The sequence below is a fragment of the Mastigoproctus giganteus genome, chromosome 1 (genome assembly GCF_048544385.1).
Source record: "Mastigoproctus giganteus isolate SK-2022 chromosome 1, ASM4854438v1, whole genome shotgun sequence".
NCBI lineage: Eukaryota > Metazoa > Arthropoda > Arachnida > Uropygi > Thelyphonidae > Mastigoproctus > Mastigoproctus giganteus.
The window spans coordinates 84,984,888-85,009,430 of record NC_143575.1 but is presented as its reverse complement, the minus strand read 5'-3'; the positions used below and the strand labels follow the sequence as shown (position 1 = coordinate 85,009,430).

General features: G+C 38.1%; 1 protein-coding gene across 3 annotated transcripts in view; it reads right to left on the bottom strand.

The window, feature by feature from the left end:
• Window positions 1-24,543, bottom strand: part of LOC150090956 (calcitonin gene-related peptide type 1 receptor-like) — a 264,585-nt gene that overhangs the window by 47,446 nt on the left and 192,596 nt on the right. For all 3 annotated transcript variants that reach the window (XM_090373571.1, XM_090373588.1, XM_090373579.1), the window contains exons 5-8: window positions 23,176-23,301; window positions 13,425-13,522; window positions 9,557-9,648; window positions 896-1,046 (exon numbers count right to left, since the gene is read on the bottom strand). In XM_090373571.1, coding sequence (XP_090229697.1) covers window positions 896-1,046; window positions 9,557-9,648; window positions 13,425-13,522; window positions 23,176-23,301 — 467 coding nt within the window. The remainder of the gene's footprint in view (window positions 1-895; window positions 1,047-9,556; window positions 9,649-13,424; window positions 13,523-23,175; window positions 23,302-24,543) is intronic.

Sequence of the window (24,543 nt, the reverse complement as noted above, 5' to 3'; positions counted from 1 at the left end):
AGTTATAGCTATTGAGCTGCTAGCAGACAGCTAGCTCAATAATTAAAATCGTTGCCCTTCCGCATTTGTGGAAAAGACTTGGGTTCTGTGTCTCTAAGAGAGAACTCTTATGGACTTTTGGACACCACAGCCGATTTATTTGGTTGCCGTGAGGGTCATGATTCCCCCACTCCAGAAATTCTGGTTTTCTGCCCCTCAAAGAAAGAAGCAACCGAACCATAGAATACAGCAACCGGAGCTTAGTTGTCTTAGCTTAAATTCAAAGCAATTGCAACCTTTTCTATGTTGTGTGAAACAGTTTCCATTCTAGTTTTCAAAGTTATAAAGATCTTTTGTAATAATCTGAAAATTATAACTTAGCTCTGTTATTTATCTCTTTTAAGATAATAAATATAATAATAAAGCTTAGGGCATTGACTTAGTGCCATACAACAGCGAAAACCGGAAATTAAAATTGGATGGCGTGTTACATTTATACCTGAGGTGTCCGACAAGTATTTGGTAAAGATGATAAATGTCCGGAAGTGGCATCATCAGGAGCCATCGTAACAATCCTTTGTTTATGCAAATGAATTTTATATCTCTATAAATTACTGTATGCAGACGCTCATTTGAGAGGGAATTGTGAACTGTCCTGGAGGTTATTCTGCCCTGATTTAACAACAGCTACAAAAACTGATTCTGTGTGCAGCTTGCAAAGTTTTCGCTCTGATCAACGTACTAAATTTCAGTGGATTAGTTTTAATGTATTAAATGTAATTATAAATAACATTTTATATGAGATAATAATAGTCAAATAACATTTAATTCACTGGCATTACTCAAATGAATGAATATAATACGTTATTAAATAACATTTTAATAATAACGGAATCCACAACAAATCCTCACTTACCCCGTTGTCTTCCAAGATGGTTCTTCTGTTTCCTGCATTTTCCAGCTCGTCAAGTATAACGGTAGCTTTGAAGACGATCACAAATATGCAGTTGAGGAGCAAAGAGAAGAAGAGGTTTTTATGCATGGTTATCCGGTGTACCTGCAACTGTCTGAGGATGTCCATTATCAGTGTTTTATGTTGTAAAACATTCACTAATGAAATGGCTTCGTTTAAGAATTATTTTTATTAACAAACAGCGGTACTTTATTAATACTATAAATAAACCAGTGTAGTATTTTTTTCACGTTAAATTCCAAATTAGAGATAAAAAGGATTACACAAAAAATCTTTCAAAACTGTTTATCATTATTACGGCTTCCGCGCAGTTTCTTTAAGTGTTCTTACATGAGTCATGACACTTGTATAATCCCCACAGGTGTGTGGGGATTATACAAGTGTCATGACTTTCGAATAACACGCAGAACGTATCCTGTTGCCACTGTTAACAACATTACTGATGTAGCCATCTTGTAGAGGAGGATTAGGTACCAAGAAGATCCTTCTGGAATCGATACTTTACCTTGCTGCGGTATTGACAAAATTCCCTTTCATCCTCTTAGATTTTCGCCACATCTTTAGAGAAAATCGTTCTTATAGGGAATGTTAGGTGGATAAGGAAAGACGATATTTTTAATATCTCACAGTGTTTATTTCTGAAATTGAAGAAGGATAAATTTCCTAGCTTGTGAAAATTCGAAATCTTGCAAGATAATTACGCACCATTGTTCCACCACTTACTGGAAGCAGACAAATTTTCTTAAATCCTTCAACAGCAGTAACTTACAAGCAGAGTTAAAAAAAGTAAAAACTGAAGCTTCCCCACATATGTGATGGGGAAAGAATATATGAAATGGTATTTATGTAAACATTTGTAGATCATGGAATTGCCATTTATAGTTAACGATGATGAGCGCATGGAAAAGAAGAAATGAACTATTAAATTCCTTGTTCCTGGAATTTAAAAAAGCTTTTTAACTCTACAATTCTTAAAATATTTGTTATTATTGTTAGTCTTTTAGGAGCATCAACGACTTAAACCATATTTCTGTGTCATGTTGTAGAAGTGTGTGTTCATGGTGATTTGCACATTGTGCGGGCTGAAAACTTGGAATAACCCAAGGAGAAAAATTGTACTTCCTCTGTGTGAGATCTGTGAACTAGAGCCTCGATGAAGAGGACCTTGGAATTACCTCCGGTCATTGACTAGACTCGAATCCAGACCTATCTAAACAAGTGATAAGTGGTCAAACCACTAGAATATCATGGTACTCAAAATATTACTAGGATGGACAGCTACTTGGTTAATAAATGACAGTTAAGAATTTAATTATATATGAGGATTTTAGTTATACATAACAGCGATATATTTTTAATTGTTTTTGATTTTCATATTTCCAGAATTTTAAAGATTATGAACAGATTAAAATTATTAAGTTGGGATTATGAACAGCTTTCATGACGCTGAGGTTTTTTTATACTTTCTGTATAAATTTTGTTGGAATTCCCCTCACAGATTTGACCTCTCCATTCGATCGGGAAAGATCAGCGAAAAACGCGACCTATTGGAAAAGCCAACCTGCCATGGATGGTTTCTTTAAAGCCGATATCTTCTACCAGTCGGACTGTCCTATTCAAAATGACGCTGAGCACGTGGAAGGTTGTGTTAAGTGAGAACAGCGTCATCTGCAAAGAAAAGATCCTGTATGATTCTGAAGATTCCAATGGTAGCAGGAAAACAGATATTGAAAGATGCAGGCCTAATCCACTGAATTATAAAGAGGTAGGGAGTTGAAACTTTATCTATGGTCACTTCGAAATGGTCAGTCATCTTACTCTGAATTGCACAAAGCTCTCAAGAATCATATCTTATCACTTTAGCTAGTAACCCTCCTGTTCGAGTTTTCATAGAGATTCTTCTAAACGTGATAGTTTTCCATTTCAGATTCAACTGTGGCAGTGACATCCATTAAATTAGAATGACAGAACATTTTTTGCCATTCAAGTTACTACGGTGATTAAAATATCAACAAAAACCGTTTAATCTCATTTTCACCATTTTATTTCAAACTTGGGTATTGAACGTTCCTTCTTTCTCGGTGGATTCCATCTAGTAATTTGGTTACCAGATGAATACACCTAAAGAGATTACGTTCGTAAGCTAACTTCGACTGCTGATCTCGCTACATTCAGGAAATATGCATAATTGAAACTCTTGATGAGGACAGCCGTTAATGTTTTTAGGAAGCCCTAATTGCATTTTTATAATTCAATTCATATAAGCTGATTCTCAGTTTTTATAAATTATTTTTCGCGTCAATGATAGTGTTATAGAGACCCCCACATCAAAATCTATCCGTCAGCCCATGTATTTCTTTACTGACTACTGATGGCCTTCTCTGGACTCCATGTCATTCCTTTTCTCGGAAGTGCTGTCGATGTAAGACAGGATGACAATAAATCTCACTCCATTCTTTCTTGTTTCTGTACACAGTGCGTTGTTACTTTGTTCCAATACTTTTTGACCATTAATTGTGATCGTACAACGTTTGTCTATGACATGACAGCCATGAGAAGATTGATGAATATCCAGAAACAAACATGTCGGGAAGAGAAAAAAGGCCTCTGGACCCCTCCTGTGATTTCAGTGATTAATGGGCGCACGCCATTAGACCAGAGGTAACTGTAGCCAGCTACCAAGCCTTTTTCTTGAGTTCCTGCGGGGATGTGTTAAGTTTTCAATTTGTTTAAGCAAACTTGCTTGGTAAACTCATTTGGTGACCGAGCCAATCACCGGTTATTAATTGAATTCGTAATATTTGATTACATGCAAGGGTTGTTTTCTTAAAACATTCTCGATAAGTGGCAGTTCAGGTCGGAAAAATGGACACTTAATCCAACTTGTTGATATGCTCATCCATAACAGGCTTGCTGTGATTCATTGCTTTATTAGAAGCCTATGGCAGATATAAGTTAATCTGTAATCAGGTCACAAAGGAGGTTCGGCAGGCGAAGGCAGAGTACGAGAAATCCTTGGCAAAAGATGCTAAGAAAAACAGCAAGGATTTCTTTACTTATATAAACTCTAAAAGGAAGGGGATGAATCTGATTGGTCCACTTGACATCGATGGTTCAACTGTTGATGATCCTGCTCAGATAGCAAACAAACTGAATGAGTATTTTGCATCTACATTCACACATGAGGAGTTATTAACGATTGAAAATGCCAGAAGGTTATCAAATTGTAGCAGGGTGCTTAATGATCTTGTAATAACTGAGAGCAAAGTGGAAGAGAAATTGTTGAAGTTAAACGTAAGAAAAGCACCTGGGGTGGATGGGATCTATCCAGTTATATTAAAGGAGGCGGCAAAGCAACTAAGCAAACCCTTAGCCATAATTATGAGAGCATCCTTGGACTCAGGGGAGGTTCCCACGGACTGGAGATGTGCAAATGTATCCCCAATTCACAAAGGGGGATCGAAGGGTGACACGAGTAACTACAGACCAGTTAGTTTAACTTCTGTTCCGGGTAAAATAATGGAGTCGCTGGTTAAAGATGCATTGCAGGATCATCTAGACAAGACTGCAGCAATAATTCAGACACAGCATGGGTTTTTTAAGGGAAAGTCTTGTCTGACAAATTTGATGGGATATTATGATGTGGTTACAAAGGAACTGGATGCAAAAAATAATTTTGATATCATATATTTGGATTTCAGGAAAACTTTTGACACTGTTGCGCATGGAAGACTATTGTACAAATTGGAGCAGAATGGTATTAAGGGTAAGTTGCTACAATGGATAAAAGGATGGTTAAGTGGGAGAAGACAGAGGGTGGTAATCAATGGGTGCTGCTCTTCTTGGACTAATGTTATTAGTGGAGTCCCACAGGGTTCGGTGTTAGGTCCACTGTTGTTTTGTATATTTATCAATGATATTGATGAAGGTATATCAGGCTTAGTGTCGAAGTTTGCAGATGATACAAAGGTTGGCAGGGTTGTTAATGACAGTAATGGCAGTGTGCTACTGCAACAGGATCTAGATAATTTGGGCAGATGGGCTAAGAAGTGGCAACTGAAGTTTAACTTTGACAAATTCAAAGTACTGCATATGGGTAGAAGTAACCCCATAGAAACGTACCTACTGTGCGGTACTACACTTAAGGTGGTAGAAAATGAAAAAGACCTGGGAGTAATTGTGCAGTCGGATATGAAGTTTTCTGAGCAATGCAGACAGGCTGCCAGGGCAGGTCATGGGGTTTTGTCAATGCTTTGTAGGAATTTTGCTAGCAGGGAGAAGGAGGTGATTGTCCCTCTGTATAAGGCAATGGTCAGGCCACGCCTTGAGTACTGCGTACAGGTCTGTAGGCCTCATTTTAGGAAGGATGCAGATTTACTTGAGCGTGTACAGAGAAGAGCAACAAGATTGGTGAGGGGAATGAAGGGATCCTCTTACCAAGAGAGGCTTAAGTTCTGCAAATTGCAGTGGCTGGAGACTAGGCACCTGCGCGGTGATCTGATTGAGGTGTATAAGGCCTTGAATGGGTTCAGCACGCTGAATTCTGATGGGATCCTTCCACATGTTCAGATTACGAACCTAAGGGGGCATAATTTCAAATTAAGAAAAGACAGATGTAGAATAGATGTGCGGAAATTTTCCTTTAGCCAGCGGGTGGTTAATTGCTGGAACAAACTTCCATCTGTCGTTGTGGAAGTTGATAGGTTGAATAAATTTAAGGAGGAACTGGACAGGCATTTGGAGGGAATGGTGTGATTTTTTTTTTTTTGGCTGATGATGCTCATACATTTGCTTTCTTGCATCACATGCCACTACTACTATTACAATTGTTTGCAATTTCATATGGCATTTCAAACAGACGGATCATTCAGACTGGACCAACGTGCTTTGATTCACTTTTCAACAGCATGCTGGCTATGTATGGTGATGGTGGTGTGTCTCAAAAGCCGTTCTTGTAGAATGCAAAAGAATGCACTGGAACCAAGTTAAGTTTCCAAGAATTAATAAAAATTTTCCATCCTAAATTTCTTCAGGAAAAGTTATGGTAAGAGTTTTTCGGTGTTAGACTTAAAAGAACAAGAGTTCCAGTATTCCTTCTTGTGTATACGTGAAGGAATGCTGGAAATTTAAACTGCCGGCGATTCAGCATCAAACATAATATACCGGAACAATTAGAAGAAAGGATGATCCTGCTTCTTGATAATGTGCTCTAACACGGCAACTTGATCCAGAGTTTTCTTTAAAAGATACACTGAGAGTTATTCAAATACCTTACATATAGTCCAAATTTGTCATCGGGTGACTTTTATGAAAGAAATGGTTTATGCATGGGTACTGCACAAACATTATTTCTACTATCCAGGTAGTATGAATGCATCGTTCAATTATCTCATATTGTGAATTAACCTTCGCAAGGACTTTTATGTTTTTAGAAAGTTCATTTCAATCCTGATGGTGCCGTTAAAGAACAGTTCCTTAAAAAGAAGATGGCATATGTATAGTGGCGGACAAAAAAACTGCATCACTTGTGAATTTTGCAAATAATGTGTTTTGCGCTGCATTGTGGGTTGCAGAAATGTTCGAAATGCATTTGTTAGATGGGATATATATCTCTGTGAATGAAATCCAATAAAAGACTCCACCTGATATACCTAATTGCCATAAATATCATCCCAAAGCATTTTTGAGGTATGATTGCACCTTGAGGGAGAAAAACGAGGGAAAACATTGGTGTAAGTGTGTTTTTAAGCCTTGAGAAGGCAAACTCATCATTAAATCTAAATAACATAAAACTTATCAATTTGCTGTGTGGCAAGGTGCTGAAGTCCTGTTGCAAAATGCAGTTTTGGACGTCTGTGTGGTGATCCCTAATAACGAGTTTCAGGCACTCCTCCAAGACAGCAGTGTAGGTTTCTGCATTCACCGTTCCGTTCATAAACTTAATTCGCCCCACCCCTTTGCTTGTTGTGCATCCCCAGATCATCTAACCGGCGGGTAACTTTACAGTCTGTGTTATGCAGTCAGGATGGTATGCCTCCGATTTTCGTCTTCTGACATATAGCTTCCCATCCGAGCCATGCTATAGGAAAGCGCACTACACTCGGGATCACCGAAAACCCACAATGCCTCTGTGGTTCCCTCGAAAGTTGGGACCACCTGATGTACGAGTGCGAAATACATGAAGATTTGAGATGCCTCCTCCTCACTAGGATACATTACCTTCCTAAAAACCAAGAACAGCACATCCTCGAAAGAGAAGAAGATTATGTCGCCTTTACGCGCTACGCACAAGACTTATTCGCACGACGGAAGACCCTACCATGGATATAGTCACTATTCCGATCATCGTCAAAACCAAGAGAAGACAACCACCTATATTTTGGGAATCAATGCAGAGGCCTACCAGCAAATGAGACTACACCACCACCAAATCTAAGAAGATCCAGTATAGGACAACCACAGCTGCATTCCTATTTATATCTCTACTGACTTAGACACAGATCACCGGATGACATCACCACTGAAATTACATCACGACCGGACCTGAATGAGAAGAGAAAGAAGATTCTGCCAAATGGCGATCACGCTTGTGCCTTCTTGCACAGCAACTTTTGTCCCAATTCCATCCTTTACTTTCGCCTGATGGATGTATTCCATTGTACCTGGGGGATGCCTTCTTCTTCATCCCCCATATTTCTACCTGTACCCCCCCCTTTTTCTTGACTCTAAAGCCCACCCGCTCTAACTCTCCCTTTTTTTTTACATTGGTCTCTGTCAGGAAGCTTAGACGACCCTGCAGAGACTAGCCAGAGAATAATGGGCAGCCTGGCTATCTCCTAGCGGTGTGTGCGGGCAACGTAGGGTTCCATCAGGGGCCCTGCGGCCAAATGCCAGGACACCCAACAGAACCCAACGCAAAACTACGTGTTCAACACAGAACACTTTTCTGGCATTTACAGTAGTTCTGTATTTCTTCACAGTGTACATATGGCGCAGATGTGGGAAACCACAGGGGTCGCCTGACCCTAATACTATGCACACTGGTTGAATTTCGATTCGTCAGAAAAGACAACGGGTCCCATTGCTCTTTTGTCCACGAAACATGCGTTTTAGTCCAAGCAAGTCGCGTCTTCCTCATTTTTTGGGTCAACAAAGACTTCTTCTTGGGCTGATAGGCATGCAGATCACATTCCGAAAGCCGTCTTTGGATAGTTCTTGCACTTGTTTCGACACCAGAGGCCATCTCAAAGTCCAGTTTTAGATCAGGAGCAGTAGCATGGTGATTACGAAGGCATAGCCATTTCAAATATCGATGTTGGGAAGGCGTAGTCACTCTCTTACGGCCTGATCCAGGTCTTCTTTTCACATTACCGGTTTCACGCTGTAATTTCAGCTCCCGGGATACTGTTGACTGGTGGCAACCTATTTTATCAGCAATAGCACGTGTAGAAAGCCTTTTCTGGGACAGAGCAACAGCTACACTTTTTTTTTCTTGGTGTCAGCTGAACGTATGGAGCCATGCTTACACCTCCGCAAAACAGGATACTAATGAGCGTGTATACCCTTCCAACTGCGTATTTATAGAAACTGCTGATGCAATACCTTGCAATTACTGTCTGATGCAATCGAAGCGTTATCTGACGCAATACCTTTGCTTTGCGACAAACAAAATGACTGCAATGAACCAATGTGTTATAAGTTTCACTACAAATGTTTCTTTTTTTAAGGTGATGCCGTGTTTCTGCCCTCCACTGTAGATTAATGAAGTAGTGGGACACGTCTTAATTTCGGAGGCGTTTTTTTTTTAATTTTTCAGAAATATGTTGAAACATTGAGTTTTAATTGAGCATTTTTTGCATAAACGAAATTTTATAGAAAAATGTTTATTATTAAAACAACTATATATACAACGCTATATAGACAAAGCATATTTTCAAAATTCCCGAGAGTCACTCGAATGAGGGTTTTTATTTATAAGAATAGAGCAAGATTTAGGCAATCTCCCGTTTTCTATGTAACCAGCATTAGGGTCATTGGTGTAGCGCCTGCCAGTGATCTTCCCAGAGTCTGTTATCTATAGGCTAATAGACAGCTGATGATTCGAAAACATTTTTTGAACCATCTAAACTGGTTTTTAATAGCAACAGAAAAATTGATAACAAAAAATTGCTGCGTGGGACTTCTTTGTGAATATCTTGCTAAATGCCACTACCAAAAAAAGGAGATTCATCTTATTGCGCGATTGGACGTATTTTTCCTTTGGAAGACATGTTCTGACATGTTTTATCGTGTTTTTACGAAGGGGTCAGCTACTGGAGTAGAAAGGGGTACATGCACGCTTTCATTCCGTGTGGTAAAATTGAGTGATCATTTTACAGAACAAATAGTTAATATCAGATTTTTCTGGAAATGGGGAAATCGGCAAGTGGACAATTCAGATGTTTAAACCAAGGTTTAAGACTGGAATTCGTCTTGACCAAGAGATGTTGACTGGTTTAAAAGAACCATAAGATATTAGCAGCACATATTTTGAAATAAGTAATATCAAACATTTAAAGAAATGCGAATCTGAATAAATTTGAGACATAAGAAGAAGATACTCACTTGTAAGTCATGAATATGGCGATAGCTGGCAATAAGAACAAGATGGACACTGTGTAGGTAGCAATATGGAAATGCTGAATACGCCGAATTCCCTGTAAATGAATCGAAAAGTTGTTTTAATGTTTGCTTGTCCTGCTTTTTGTACTATATATATATATATATATATATATATATATTTTAAAATTAACTTCATTATAAGTGAAACTGTCTGTAAAATATACAGTCCGTATATTTACACTAATATCAGTGTATATTCATCATTGTAAAACGACCAGCAGAGGGTTATAATTAGTCATTCTAACACCCACTCATAATAAATTGTCTTTAATAGAGGAAGACTTAGGAGAATAACTTTTTCCTCAAATGATTTACCAAGCAGGGAACACCAGTGCTCGAATTACAGATTGATGTTTGTAACAGATTGGAATAATTATGAATACAATAATCTGTCTTAGCCATGTTCGTGAAAAGGCGTTGACTTCCCGTTGTAATTAAAAAATAAAGACGCTTCAGCCAAGACAGTTTGAGAGTTCATCCGACCGATCACTAATTTAATCGAGAATCTTTAATCATCAGAGGTGTTTTTCCTTCAGAAAGGTAACAGACCCAAGCGTTGGCACCATAATGAATCTGTTCGGTTTTGCAATCCAATTTGAGCTTAAATCACAAGTTTTTGAACAAAATTTTGAATCCTCTCTATAAGATTCTCAATAGGTGGGCTTTTGCCGATTTCTGTGGGCTGGAATAAGGGGCTACTAACCTTTTTTAATGATTTTTGTCATAAGGAAAATGACAATATTTTCACGGTAACATTAGCATCGCATTTCTTGCGTTTCGTTTCGGATTTTATCGTTTCGGATCACCTCAGTATTTGCACTACAAACGAACAGAACGTTTCATAAAAGAATCATAATTATATTTATTTTTAACGTAAGGACGATCGTTTCGGTGATTTATTCCCACCTCATCGATGACATCAAACACCCCATCATTAACCGACAATCTTTTCACGAGTTTCCTCATCAAATGAGAGATTACAAATGATGAAATATAATTTCCTAAAATTAAACTATAGAGGCTGATCAGTCCAGTCAGTAAAGTAACCCAGCAACAGCAGTAACTGAAAGAGACTTTTCAGAACGCAAAACTCGTCGTCACGGACGACCGAACTGGAATCCACTTCTGACACAAGGATGTACGGTTACTAAAGTGGGATCAGGAACACCAACAATGACAGCAGACAACTGGGGAGGGGGAAAGCTTGCTGGTTTGGCGAATCCCGATTCCTGCGTTTCACGCTGACAGGATGACAGAATACAGACTCATCCTCTACAGGTGTCAAGAATATCGGATGGTGATGTAATGGTGTAGGGAGTGTTTTTGTGGTGGAAATCGGTCCCTTGATACCAGTGAAGCAACATATATATGCTACAGGTTATCTGGAAATTGTTTTCCACTAGGCGCATACTTTTATGGCTGCATTGTATCCTTACTCGAATGGTTTCTTCCAATAGGAAAATGCGATGTCACAATGCCCAGAATTGACTAAGAATCAGAGAGTAGATTCCGCGTACGGTTGCTTTCCCGCTCGCCTCATCTGCATTCAGTTGGCCACCTGAGGTATAAAGAGCTCTTCGGAATAGAGACTCACCACAATCCAATTTTCAACTGAAGGAAACAACTTAGTCAACATAGAGCAGCATCTAGCACGCCGTTGAGTCCAGCCTCGACAAATCCCGGCTGTTCTGAGAGATAAAGGGTGACCTATTCCCTATTTGGTGTTTATATCTAATAAAGTAGCCACTCAGTGTATTATAAATAATAAACAACCAAAATTAAATAGATAAGAGGCATAAAAGAATAAGAATCCTTTGACGCCTATTGTTTTTGCTTGAATATGTAAATTTTATTGATAATGTGTACAACATGTACTGAAATAAATATTTGTAAAATTTATCAAGTAGATTGGAAAGATTTGTCATTTACATCGGCATCACACGATTTACTATGTGACGTACATATGACATCACCTTGTGACGTATTTCCTTGACATCACTAATCCGGAAGTCGCATCTTGTCTTCTGATTTCGAGATTTGAATATATGCCGATTGTAATAAAACGAAGATTAAAAGTCAGCGATAGTTTTATTAAGAATGCTTTTATTAATTTCCAAATCAGTGCTATGACAGTCAGGTCACTTCAATATTTTTATTTTGTGGGCAGTCGATACACGTTAAATAAATTTTATACAAATATTTTGCAAGCTGGGAATATAGTCACTGATAGGGGGCGTTACATACCTTTATTCTTTTCGTTATAATCGTTTGGATTTATGAATCAGAAAACACTAGAAGCTACTTGAAAAATCAATTTATCTTTTAACTTCTTTGTAACAAACTTAAAACTCTTGTGGGGGTGGGGGACTGCTGAAAGCGAATATTTATTTGTTTGTTCTATCTTAATTTCACTATGTCTGTGCCACTCTAGAGAAAATTATAAAAATCCAAATGCAATATAAATATGCGATGTCAGACATTGACTGAACCCAGTTAAAAGAACTTTCTGAATTGCAAGTGAGGAAAGTGCCAGTGGTTATTTTTCTTGGGGTGTTTCACAGAATAAAGTGATAATTGAAGCCAATCTCTCGCTGCTGTGCCGAACAAAACAAAATATTCCGAGTCGATTGGAAAGGAATGTTTTCATTGAAACTCTCCGTAAAGGAAGCAGAAAAAAGTTACAATTTCTCCACTGCAGCAAGATGGTGGAGCTACTTTACAAGTATTTTTATAAGATTTCGTTTCATGAACACGGACACACGTTTTCAAATAAAGACTGCTCAGAGGAGTTGGTAAGGCATGAAAAAACCTTAAAGAATTCTAAAATTCTGTTTCGGATGCTTTGGTAGTCATGGAAACCAGTAGAGACGCAATTCCAGAACCTTTTAGAGGATATTTCAAATGTTTCTTTATGTTGCTATGGAAACCATTTAGAGTATCATAAATGTGGGGGAGTTCTCATTGATCTTCGCGTCTGTCCCTTCAAAGTCTTATTTCTAGGTTTCCGAGAAGTTTTCTTAAGCAGAATTTCTAGCGTAGATATTTGTAGGTATTTGAAAGATTCAAAACTTTGCACTCAACTTCCTGATATTTCAGGACGATATGGAGCCATTGGGTATTATGTCTCTACAAGTGTGAGTATTGATGGGTCGATTAGCACGTTATACTGGCTGAAAAATCCCGTATAACTCGAGGGGAGTCTCTACTCCATCTATCTGAGATGGGATAATTGTCCCGACTGAAGAGGCCTCCTCCAGTCTGCGATGGAATTCAAACCCAGACGTCTTCCAATATGTAAGTGGGGGAGATTCGCTGCGCTTGTCTTCTCTTGCTATGTCCGTTGTAAATGACATCCTTACTTTTTGCAGCATCGTTTAAACTTCTGTGCTGTCTCGCTGCCCCCTCCAATATTTGCTTAATTTACAGGAAATGTTCTTTTCGACATTATCCTATACTTTTGGTTACATAGTATATGCAATGAGGTTATTTAGAGGTTATAGATTATGAGCAGTCCTATTCAATCATGGGCAGAGAGAGAGAACAGTGAATCCTTGTGTAGGATGTGCGATGGTGTCATTCATGGCCACTTTGAAGTTTGCTCGCGCTAGTAATTGAGTGCATTAAGTCTTTGGAATCGAATATAACCGTTGAGTTTCTCAGTGACTTAGAAAATATGGATAAGAAAGTGAAAAATAAGATTTTTTTTGCAGCATCGTGCATTATCGGGTTGTTTTCGCTGCGTTCGTTCCTTTGTGTTTGTTGTTTTGATAAATTTCGCTGTCTCAAACGTTATATTTGCCCTACAACTTACCTCAGCCCTTCCGCAGCCACTGTAATTGGTCCATTCGGTGTGCCACTCTTCGTTGATGTACCACGTTCCATTAGGCAAACATGTCTTTACTGCATAACCTGGAAAGAACAATCGATTACAATAACAGCGACACCAAAAGTGAAGTTAGTCATAAATATAGAATGTAGGAATTGCATAAGGAAATATCGGATGAAAAATCGCTCTTTTCAAACTGAGCACTGCTTCTTCTCTTTTCCAAGAAGTTTTCTTAACAAAAAACAGAGTGCTTCGAGGAGGAGCCCATTAGACGCTACATCGCAGCTGGGCATTTCGAATGAGGGTTTTATCCGATTCTCTTGAATAGTTTTAAACGATGGAATCTTGGTGCTATTTAAACCAGTTGCACTCTAAATGAAACGAAATAAAAACAACATCTGCAGATATATATTTTAGTTTATTAGCAATTCTGAATGAAGTTTTGAGAAAGGAAGGAGGTTTTCGAATATAAGTGTATCCAATAACACAACCAATAAAAACCTATATTTTTTTTTTTAAACAGCATCTAATCATGGTCTCCGGTTAAGCTGTTGTTAGGTTTATTATATAGACATATTAGCCAAAAAAATTAGAAATCTTTTGCAATTGGCATCAATAGATAATTAAACGTTTGGAAATGTAAGTTGTCACATGGTATTATTACAAGTGATTTGGTATTAGATAAGCATTTGAAGGCTTTCCTGGTGTTTCTTGTCAATCGGTCATGATGGCTACAGGCAATGTTTCTGATTTCAGAAAGGTGTTACTCTTGGAGCCCGTTGGCGCACTATGGCGATATATGCTGATGCGCTAAATAAATCCCCAATCAACCAACCTTGGAGCCCGTTTAGGAGGCGCTACAATTATAAAATCAAAGGAGATCACTGGTGTGTCGAAAGATAACAAACCATCTCTCAAAAGCATACAATGAGTGGAGGACGAAAGGAAAATACAGATCTAAGAAGAAGAAAGTCCGTACTCCAACAACGAGACCGCAGGAATTTAAAGAAAATTGTGCTTCAGAATAGAAGGTCCAGAGTGTTAACAGATGACTGAAAAATTCGATTTACGCAACGAAAACCCATTCTAACTGAACCAAGCGGTGCAAAAGTTGAAGAGTCTGGGATTTCGCGATCGTACGCATATGCGAAAGCCAGTGCTTTCTTTAAAAATCAATAGTGATGTGGAAACACTAAGAGTGGACTGTGGACTTGCCAAATCATGTGATTTGGCAAGTCTCCATTTTAACTTTTCAGCACCAAAGTTAGGATGAAAGTGCGGTGTTAAATCTTATGAAGCGGTGCATCCAGACCACTCAAGCGGCTGGAGGTGGTATAGGGCATGGTTTGTTGGTATGCACTGTGTCCGCTCATAGTGTCAGATGATCATCTTACCTGTTTTGTCGTATGAGGCCAGGTTCACCTTGTTGTGCTTCATTTTTACCTGGATTGTGTTGGATTCTAGAAGTTGGAAACGTCCCGAAGTTTTCAACTTCCCTGGCGGCCTAATTCTTCAGATTAGAATCCAACTGAGAATGTTTGGGATATGTTGAAATGGGTGTTCACAGTTCCCCGACTACAATACAAGCTGACAAATATCGTGATCGAATAATGGTCAAATCTGGGACTAGACTTCCTCAGACACTTGGAATCCATGCCACGACGTGTAAGGAGGGTAATTCGGACAAAAGGGGTTTAATACATGTTGAATAAAGGTTTCTAATTTTTTGACCAGTGAGTGTAATACTTAATATCCATTGACATCAGGCGTGACTGGATTTCGCTGAATAAAGAAATGCTGATTCAAATATTCGACGACGAAAAGTAACCTAATCTGTCTTTATAACTGACTTGTTTTTTTAAATAGGTGGCATTGCGAAATGTTTAAAACAACAAAATTGCGATTTACAATAAACTTTTACTTCATGTTATTTTAAACTTTGTTCTGCATTTCTTTGTTTCTCGCCTTGTACTATCATCGGTTTAATTTGCATGCATCGCTCTGTGTATGTCAGTCATACTACGTGTGCAATTTGATTGATGATCAAATGACGAGTTGACAAGTATGGAGTAACACCTTATTTCTAGAAGCAAAGGTATAGATTTCTATGAACCACATGCCATCAGGATGTAAATAAATTTATAGCCTAATGGCATTTACCTAATTTCCAATAAATTGGCAAAAACAGTTTATTGAAACTAGGTAAATGAGAATTTTGTTAATTAAAAAAAATCTATCTTATCTAAAAAAGAAAGACAGAAGGGGCAAAAACGAAGTGAGAGAACAGAAATGAGTGAAGATGAGAGAGAGATGAATGTACGTGACAAGCAAAACTAAGAAAATGCTCAGAGTTGATTAATACGCAGGGGTTTGTCTTAAATTTGATAGGATTATTTTCATCAAAGAGAGAACGGTCTTTGTTCCATTTCAGACATTGCCAACGCAACCGTGACCTCACCACGGATGTGCGGCATTGGCAAGAAAGGGAAATTTTCTCACATTAAATGAATTGGAAGATCATTTGCACTCTCAACAGCGCGTTGCTATCTTTAATACGCGCCGACATCCATCATTGACCCATCGCCCTGTTCTTTCTTGTTGATTTGGTTTTCTTGGGATGTACACACGGCGGCGAGTGGGTGTGTTAACGGCCATCCCGACACAATTCTCTCTCATCTAGTGTCGTTGTCAGGTCTCTCTTTGTCCTGCCAAAGAAGTGACGGGTTCTTGCTAACGGAGTTATGGATCGAGCTTCTCCTTAGCTCGTGGGAGGGGGGAGTGACGCCATTAATCCTCCACACAATAGCACAGAATGAGTTGTCCTTCTTACGAAACATTTTTATTTGTCCAATCTGAGTGCGAAATATCTTCCTTTTTTTCTATTTCTAAATCGCTTTCATTTTGTAATACCATCTGATTACATTTCGAACTAGGAAACTTTTTTTTTTCTATCAAACACATTTCTGTTTTGATTTGTTAGACAATCGAGAGATTTATGAAAAATTCGGTCGCATATTCCCAAATGAATTAAAGCAATTGGGATGTTCCATTATTCTGAACTCATAGTGAATCTTCTCTTTCAATGAAAGAATTTTTTTTATATTTTCAGAGATTCGATTAGTTTTTCTACCCCACAGAACCGTTTGTTTGTGGGCATTGGAAAATAAGTGATCGGCACAATATTTTTTTTCAATATGGACAAACAAACGCTAAATTAAAATTACGAAAACTGTTTCGGTAAATTAATCCTTAATTTATCGACAGGAATGAAAGAAAACTGAAGTATAGCCTTCGGTACTGAACCAGTTTGTTAAGAATATCAAATCAATAGAAATTCGACAATTTTTTCTTACTTTTTTTTATAAAATTTCGAGTTATTCGTATATACAGTAATGAAAGCATGTTTCGAATGTTTAGGCATCACTCGACAAGGTTTTATTGCCACCAAAAAATTCAAGCCTATATTCTGTTAATCCCTTGGAAGGCTTTAGGATTAAATTCGACTCTAACCCTAGCCTCAAATCTAGATTCAGTTTTGGTGTTCGAGCGTTAATCAAAGGAAAGTGGAATTAATGAAATCTATATCTCTGTTTGTATGTTTAAATGAAATTATGATGCCAGAATTAAGTAAAATCCGATCGACACCAAATGTTTGGTGAATCTTTGATTGAGTCTTGAGGAGTTATATGCAAATTTCCCTTCTCTTCCGCTCACCAGAAAAAGGTATAATTTTGAAATAACAGTTTCGGTCTTTGTCAGAATTTCAGGGCATATTTACAATATTCTCAGGGACTTTTGTACTAAATTTAATGTCGAATGGAAGGATAATTCATGACCCCTGTGCAGACGTCTTCCCCCAACACAAAAGGAACTGCTACAATATTCCATCTCATTCAACAAAGACTAGAAACGCACCATTCTAAGTTGCCGTTGGCATGGTGTTGGTTATTTACCATCCTCTTCATATTTTAACCCATATTTTGCCTTACAACATCCAAACCGATTTAAATCGTAATTTCGTTAACTGGTGAAGTTTTGGTTAACATTTCTTTAGTGCAGATAGACGTTTTTAACTCATAAAGTACGTTACTTAATTATTCTAAAGTTTCTGAATTTTAAACTAATGTTTACAATAACCAACTTGTTTATAACTTAAACAATACCATCATTAATATTCTTAAAAGCTCTTACACAACCTCCCAGAGAATCAAGATTTTCATTAAAGTACTTTGGGTTAAAAAGACATTTTTATAATCAACGATTTTCATACTGTTTGGTAAGAAAACTCATCAGTACAAATGCCAAACAATCACTGTTTAGGGACGTGGAACCATTTTTAAATAGTTGGTGATAAACAGGATACAGATTAATTATAATGAAACAGTAGTTGGAAAAGATCGATTGTTCAAAGAAATTCTATCCGAGATGGCAAAAAAAAGAGTAGAACTCTGCAAATAGAATGCGGATATGGACGAAGCACATCAAGAGGATTCAGAAAGGACAGGACAAGGTTATTCTCCGTTTCTGTTTCACATTACAGAATATAATTATTCATTGGCTACCTATGTCATTGTGTCGCAAGAAAGAAAGGGCTCGTTATCTGCAGCTAAATATAAAAAAATCTAGGGAAGAATACTATTGATGATAAACATGGGCAGATCACATTTCCAACCAGGAGAGCATGAAATTGTCTGACGTCAGAAGCGGTGTTCCAGTTTGTCTTCGATATCGTATTAAACCTGGTTATTCTGCATCGGTCTCCGCTGACACTACGATCTCGTAAACACCTTTCGGATCTTGGGATAATTAGCAGGGATTTAGCAAAAGCTGCATTTTTACGATTATAGGACGAATGGAAAGGGTAAAAATGATCTACGCGGAAATAACAGCTTGAAAAAATAAAGCCTTTTCCCCACTGTCTTTGATTTCTCGTGGAGTATTTAAGATGGTAATATCTCCATCTTCTTTGTTTCAAAATAAATGGAACTTTAGTAATTTTGCGATAATCCACAGGATTTTGTGAAAATTTCTGGGGTGAAAACTTCGTTTTCTGAAAACTAAATTTTCCTTCAAATTGTTTAGCATTTCGATAAAATGGAAAATACTCCAAAACAAAAGATATGTGAAGTATGTAAGGAACTGTGCGCTTACAGCAGCGAGTTTCTTCAAGGTAACATTCCTTAAAAAGTTCAGGAGGATTAGTTACGTTGTAATATAAAAAAGATGTAATATAAAATAATGTACATCCTCTTTTCAGTTTATTGTCCCCAGGTGTTGAGGCCTTTATTTCAGCTTTGAAATAGGTAAACAAAACACACAATACAAGGTGAGAGGCGGCCACAGCTAATATCGAGAAATTCAGTGAATTGCAGTACTGGATCAGAACCTAAATTTACCAACTGTCCTGATCCAAACAATAAGAGACAGCTGGATCCAACCGCGCCTCTTCCAAACAAGATCCTTTACAAGAAGTCTGGGTTCGTTTCCCTTGAATGACTGGAAGAATATCTGAAGTCCTTCAATGGACGCTGCAGCTAGCCGATCTCAAAGCAAGGGAGTAGGGTTTCCCTGTAAGATATTCCGGGTTTTTCAGTCTGCTTAATATATAAATCTGTCTCTGAACAGATACCTCAGGACAAATTCACAAAGTTAGGAAAGACAAGCCATGGTTCCGTTGAAATAATAATTACAATTTTTGGCTTAATGGTGTGCAGCACGATTCGTCATTTTTTGCAACCCCTTTCCGTCAGACGAAAGTTTCAGAACGATTATAAACACCATTCCAAGTTATGTTTTGCTTTGTGATGGTTTCAGAGATCCGCCATGGAAACCAACGTTGCCCAACTACCTACGGATAGTGAATGCAGTTACGGGCCACTTCCTGACCTCCAACCTCTCCAATTACAGACACGACTGCCGGGATGAGATAACCTGCCCCTTCAGCAATTGCCAATTCTTTTAGTGTTCATGGCCTACCGCACTGCTTCTTGGTTGTTCTACCATTCATCGTTCATGTTTTCATCCACAGATCGCTTTGTAACATCCAAGCTGATTTCAGTAGCGCGCGATGAGAAATGATTCATAGTGACATCTGTAGTGATCCGGTGACACTTTAATAGCTGCTTCTGTTCTGCATATGGTCGCGTGGGCTTACGTCACTAATATGGGAAGCAGGTCAATTAAGTAACAGGTCTTTGAGTATGTCCTAGTTTCAAGTATTAGCCGCCAGGGCATTACCATCACACACTAATCAAATTCGCCCTCTCACTGAATCAGTCTATTACCTTTTGATTATTGAAAATTTAAGAACTAACGAAATAGAGAACATCTTGGATGTTGCTTAAATATAATTGCTGCACCAATTCTGTCACATCGTTTCTGTAATGGACCGGTGTTTATTTAATGTTGAAGAGGTACACCTTTATTACCGCATCAAGGAGAGAGAAAGCGCTCATGGCCTAATATCGTCCAAGTTTGTTTCCGAGAATTAGAGGTAGCTAATCTGATCATCTCCAACCGGAGTTACTCATTTACTGATACAACCCAACTGTATCGATCAAAGTATTAAGTGCGCTTGTCTCCAGCAAATAATGAAAGAGCAAATAGGATGAAGGCTATTTCCTTACATAAACATAGAAAATGCATTACTTCAACCATCTTGAAACTGTTGCAACGAGAATCTGCCACTCAAGGAAGATTTTTCGCTTTCATGACGATGTCTTGTTAAAAGCATCGCTTAGATGGAAGAACCGACACGAACATGACGCTTACGTTCGTGTAACGCTAAGTGTTTCGACATTTAAGGAAGGGAAACCTGTAATTCCATTCCATCGATGTGGGATGTATGAAACTTCCTTTTTAATCGTTTGAAATGATCAGCGGAGCAACTTTGTTATTTACTAATGGGCCAACGAGATTTTTATTAAAATGAATCGTGGAGTTAAATGTGGGTTCTTCAAATAACATTGAAATCAGGTGAATGTGGAAATCCGTCTCATGATCTGCGAACCATTCTGGCACGATGCGCTGTCTCATTGTCATCCATAAAGTGGTCATCACCTTGGGAATACAAGTGTAACATTGCAGGGCACAGTAAATCTGATACAAAATTAGGCACTCCCTAGATGACATTCAACCTTCCACCGGTATCATCGGAAGCAGTCAGTGCCAACAAAACATTTCCCATGCCATGATAGATGCTTCGGTTGTTTTAACACAGACAAGCAAGGTCCATCGCTTCTTAAGGTTTTGCTACACTCTCTGCCTATCATCAATGCAAAACAAAATGAGGTATCGTAATTCCCTTAACTACATGAATTTTTCCATTGTTCCACTTTCTAATCACCACATTCTCTGCAACCATTGCAAGCGGATTTTTCTGTTTTTCTCTGAAATAACTTCCGAATAGGCAGGAGACTGCCGGTACTCATTTTCTTCAAATCCCTGCGCATGGTATGGGTTGAAATATGGCAGTACTGGGCTTGGTTGAATTCAGAGGTTATTTGCTGCGCACTGGAGGTCCTAATTTCCCTACAGTTCTCCTTAGAGTACGACGGCTTCGTCCTTGAAGTATTGTTTTTCTGCCACATTTACGCCTTTGAGATGTGGAAGAACCGCTTGCTTTCCAGTCACTGAAAACCTTTGAGATGGATGCTTCTGAGAAAAGAAACCAGTTATATTTTTCGTTTCCTGAATTGTGGCTCCTGCTAAACGTGCACCCACGATAATACCTTTTCAAAGTCTGATAGATGACGCGTTTTACTCATTCTAGCTTCAGATTACTGCAGTCGAAGAGTGTGTACAGTCTTTACACTCAGCCCATAAATTAGCCCATAAAGTCCTTCCATCCTGACGAGGTTCGATCCCAAGCCTCTTTCACATGGTATGAAAGTGCATGAGTCCCAGTAACACTGATTTATTCCACGACATAAAGGTGCCGCTCAAATGTTAACGTATTCAAAGAAGGCACGCGTACCAGTAAGCAGCAGATCGATTCTTCGCAACTGTTAAACAAAACCCAATCTGTTGATGGCATCAGACTCTTTTCACATGTATTTGGGATATTGCACAACAAGCTGGAGATTGCAATGAGCAGATATCATATACATATTAGTATGAACTCGTTTTTCTCTGATACCAGTTGACACTCCTTTTAAACAGCTCTCGTATATAAAACGAACAAGTTTTCCAACAACCATCTACCCTTATCACAATGAGCAATGCAGCACTTTGTTACCAGTTTAAAAATAACAAAAGAATTGTTAATTACATTTCATTAATGCGAGTGATTAGGGTATTACTTTCTTTGTGGTCCGTTTACATCATGGTTTCCGTTACTTCCAAGTGAAGCCGCGCTATCCTAATTAATATTTGTTTTAGCCACGTCAAATAAATCCCGTACAAGGTGATTTACAAGCAAAAGTCATTTGAACCACCAGATACTCATCTACTTATTTGTTCTGCACGACACGAGCCAATTAGTTGTTGATATCCGAGCAAAGATATCTAAGGCCTGTCAAGCATGTTTTTGATTCTGCTTATCCAGACACAAAATACAAAAGCCGCCCCTATTTAATGTAGAGATAATAACTGACGTAAAAGGCAAACACCACGGCATGTCAAAGGAGCTTAAAAGAAGGAAATTATTCTTCTTACAAACTACCAACTGCCACAAAATCGACTGCAACTCGTTCCATCTCTTGGGCATAAGATGGAAGATGTGGTCGCTCCTTAAGTAAATGGAAAATGAAGTTCGCAGGGTAAAGCATGGATAAAAATGGAAAACAAAGTTAGATATAGCTGACAGTTGCAATAATTGACAAGGATTAACTTGAGAAAGTAACTATTTGAATAAGCTAGGGTGAATGATATCGCAGTAAAGGCAGGGACACTCCATTATTGGAGTTTTTCTTTTGCTGTGTAAACGACAAACTCTCCCAGCTTGGCGTTTGATCTTGTTTGTCTCTATCAATGTTATTCGATGCTGTTAATTAACTAGCGTCACTTAATTCTGGTTAATTAGCAGTGGAAAATACTGTCAATAAGGGTTTTATAAATACTCAGTCGTGTCTTCTTTTACCGAAGTGTTTTTAACCAATAGCATGCATTTTGGGTATGGATTATTCATGTACAAAAATTCCAAACTGGGCTTATAAAATTACTCTGAAAGAATTAAGCTGATATCCGTAACTTCATTGATTTAATTTTCTGCTGTTTTTTGCCAGCAAGGAGAACGAAAGCAACGAATTAATATTTATTCACTTTTTTGTTGCAAAAAAGGTTTGCGAAGTCGACATTGTTTGAAGAATACAAAGGTGAAATTCATCGCCACACATTCCCATTAATTATGATGTGTATAATAATTAGATTTGCCACAAACGTGTTATAATACAAATAGATAAATGAAGTTTGTCACATGTACTCTGTTTATAAAAACAGCCTTTTTATTAAGCTTCTGTTGACTGACTTTTTTTGTGCACGATTTTGCTTGCTGTTAAACTGAAGTTTCTTGGGAATACATCAGTCTTGTTTCAAGACCTTACGAAATGATTTGTTTTGAAAGAAAGAAAGGCAAAGGGAAAGAAGCATACAATGGAGTCGCACTATAAGAAAGTCAGTATGAGAACCTCAACTGAGAGTATTTCCATTGTCAATTGGAGAGATGTCCGTCCATAATCGAAATCTTTCACAAGAATTCAAATGTAGTGTGGTAGACAGCGAATAAAATGTTACTTACGTGGGCAGGGTGGAGGTACGCTCATGAAGTAAACGTGTTCTTGGCAAGGTGAACTTGTCGTATGACCAGCTGGAGTGTCATCCCAACATTGCCAGCCATCCCAAGTACGAGGACAATATGGAAGTTCTGTAGATATAAAACAGAAACGGATTAGTTTGTAAAGTTACAGTGAAATTGAAAATATGTATTTCGCTCATAATTTTTGATTTATTACTACAAGAGCGGAATAATTAAAAGCAATGGTATGAATATATCGTTCAACACTGTATTTTATGTCTTTGTTGAATATTACTTAAGCAAACGTGTCTAATAAATGGCCATTTTTGGAACTGCCGATTAACAACTTGATTCTTGATACGAATCAATTTGTGCCCAGTATTGTAAATACTAGAAATGCATAGCGCATACGCTTACCGAACATCTGATTTATCCCACTCAACCACCAACTCACCTGGCAGAAATATTGCTCTGTGACTAATGGCCTGAGTTTCGTTTCCGCTAATTCCAAACAGCCCAACCCAATAAGCATGTTCTAAAGGCAGACTTTTGAGGGAGTCATACAGTAGCATTCATAGCCCTTGAATCCAAAAGTAAGTTGACTAAACTCTCATGCCTTCTACCAAAGAGAAAACTTTTTGAAATAAAGTAGACTTTTATTTTCATGCATTTTATTTTGGTAACTGAACTCTTTCAAAACATGCCAGTTGAGTGAATTGTAATGCTTTTGAGACTAATGTAGACATTTTGTTCATAGTAATGAATCTATTCATTAGCGGGAAGATATGGTTTCCAGCGTTATTCGTAAACAGCAGAAAAGGACAATGAACGATGTACTTAGCACAGTGATAGGTGGAGAAGTCGAAAGACGATACTTATTGACATTAGACTTGAATTTCTGTAGATTGTAATTTCCAGGAAATACGTATGAAGGGAGGTTGTTCCAGAAAACGGAATTTGAATGAATAAATGAGGAAGAAGAAAAGTGAATTCTGTGAGTTTGAAGTTGGACAGTAAAAGGGTGCTTATTGGTTTGGAAGAGAGAGCGAGAATTATAGAAGCCAATTCAGAAGAACAGTGCCTATAGAAAAGGCATGCAGCAGAAAGAGAACGTCTATAAGACAGAGTGGAGAGAGACTCTGTTAGAGATGAGTCATTAATTAACCTAATACCCTCTTTTGAATGGAATCCTGAGAGGTGTTTTAGGGACACCGCCACAGATGGGAGAATAATATTCCATGGTAGGGCGGATTTCCGATTTATAGAGTGAACAGTTGCCTGGAAGAAATGTAATGCCGAGAATGAAAGAGAAATCCAAATTTTTTAGATGTTAGTTGGAAAACCATAAGATGGAAGCTTAGTTAGAAGATC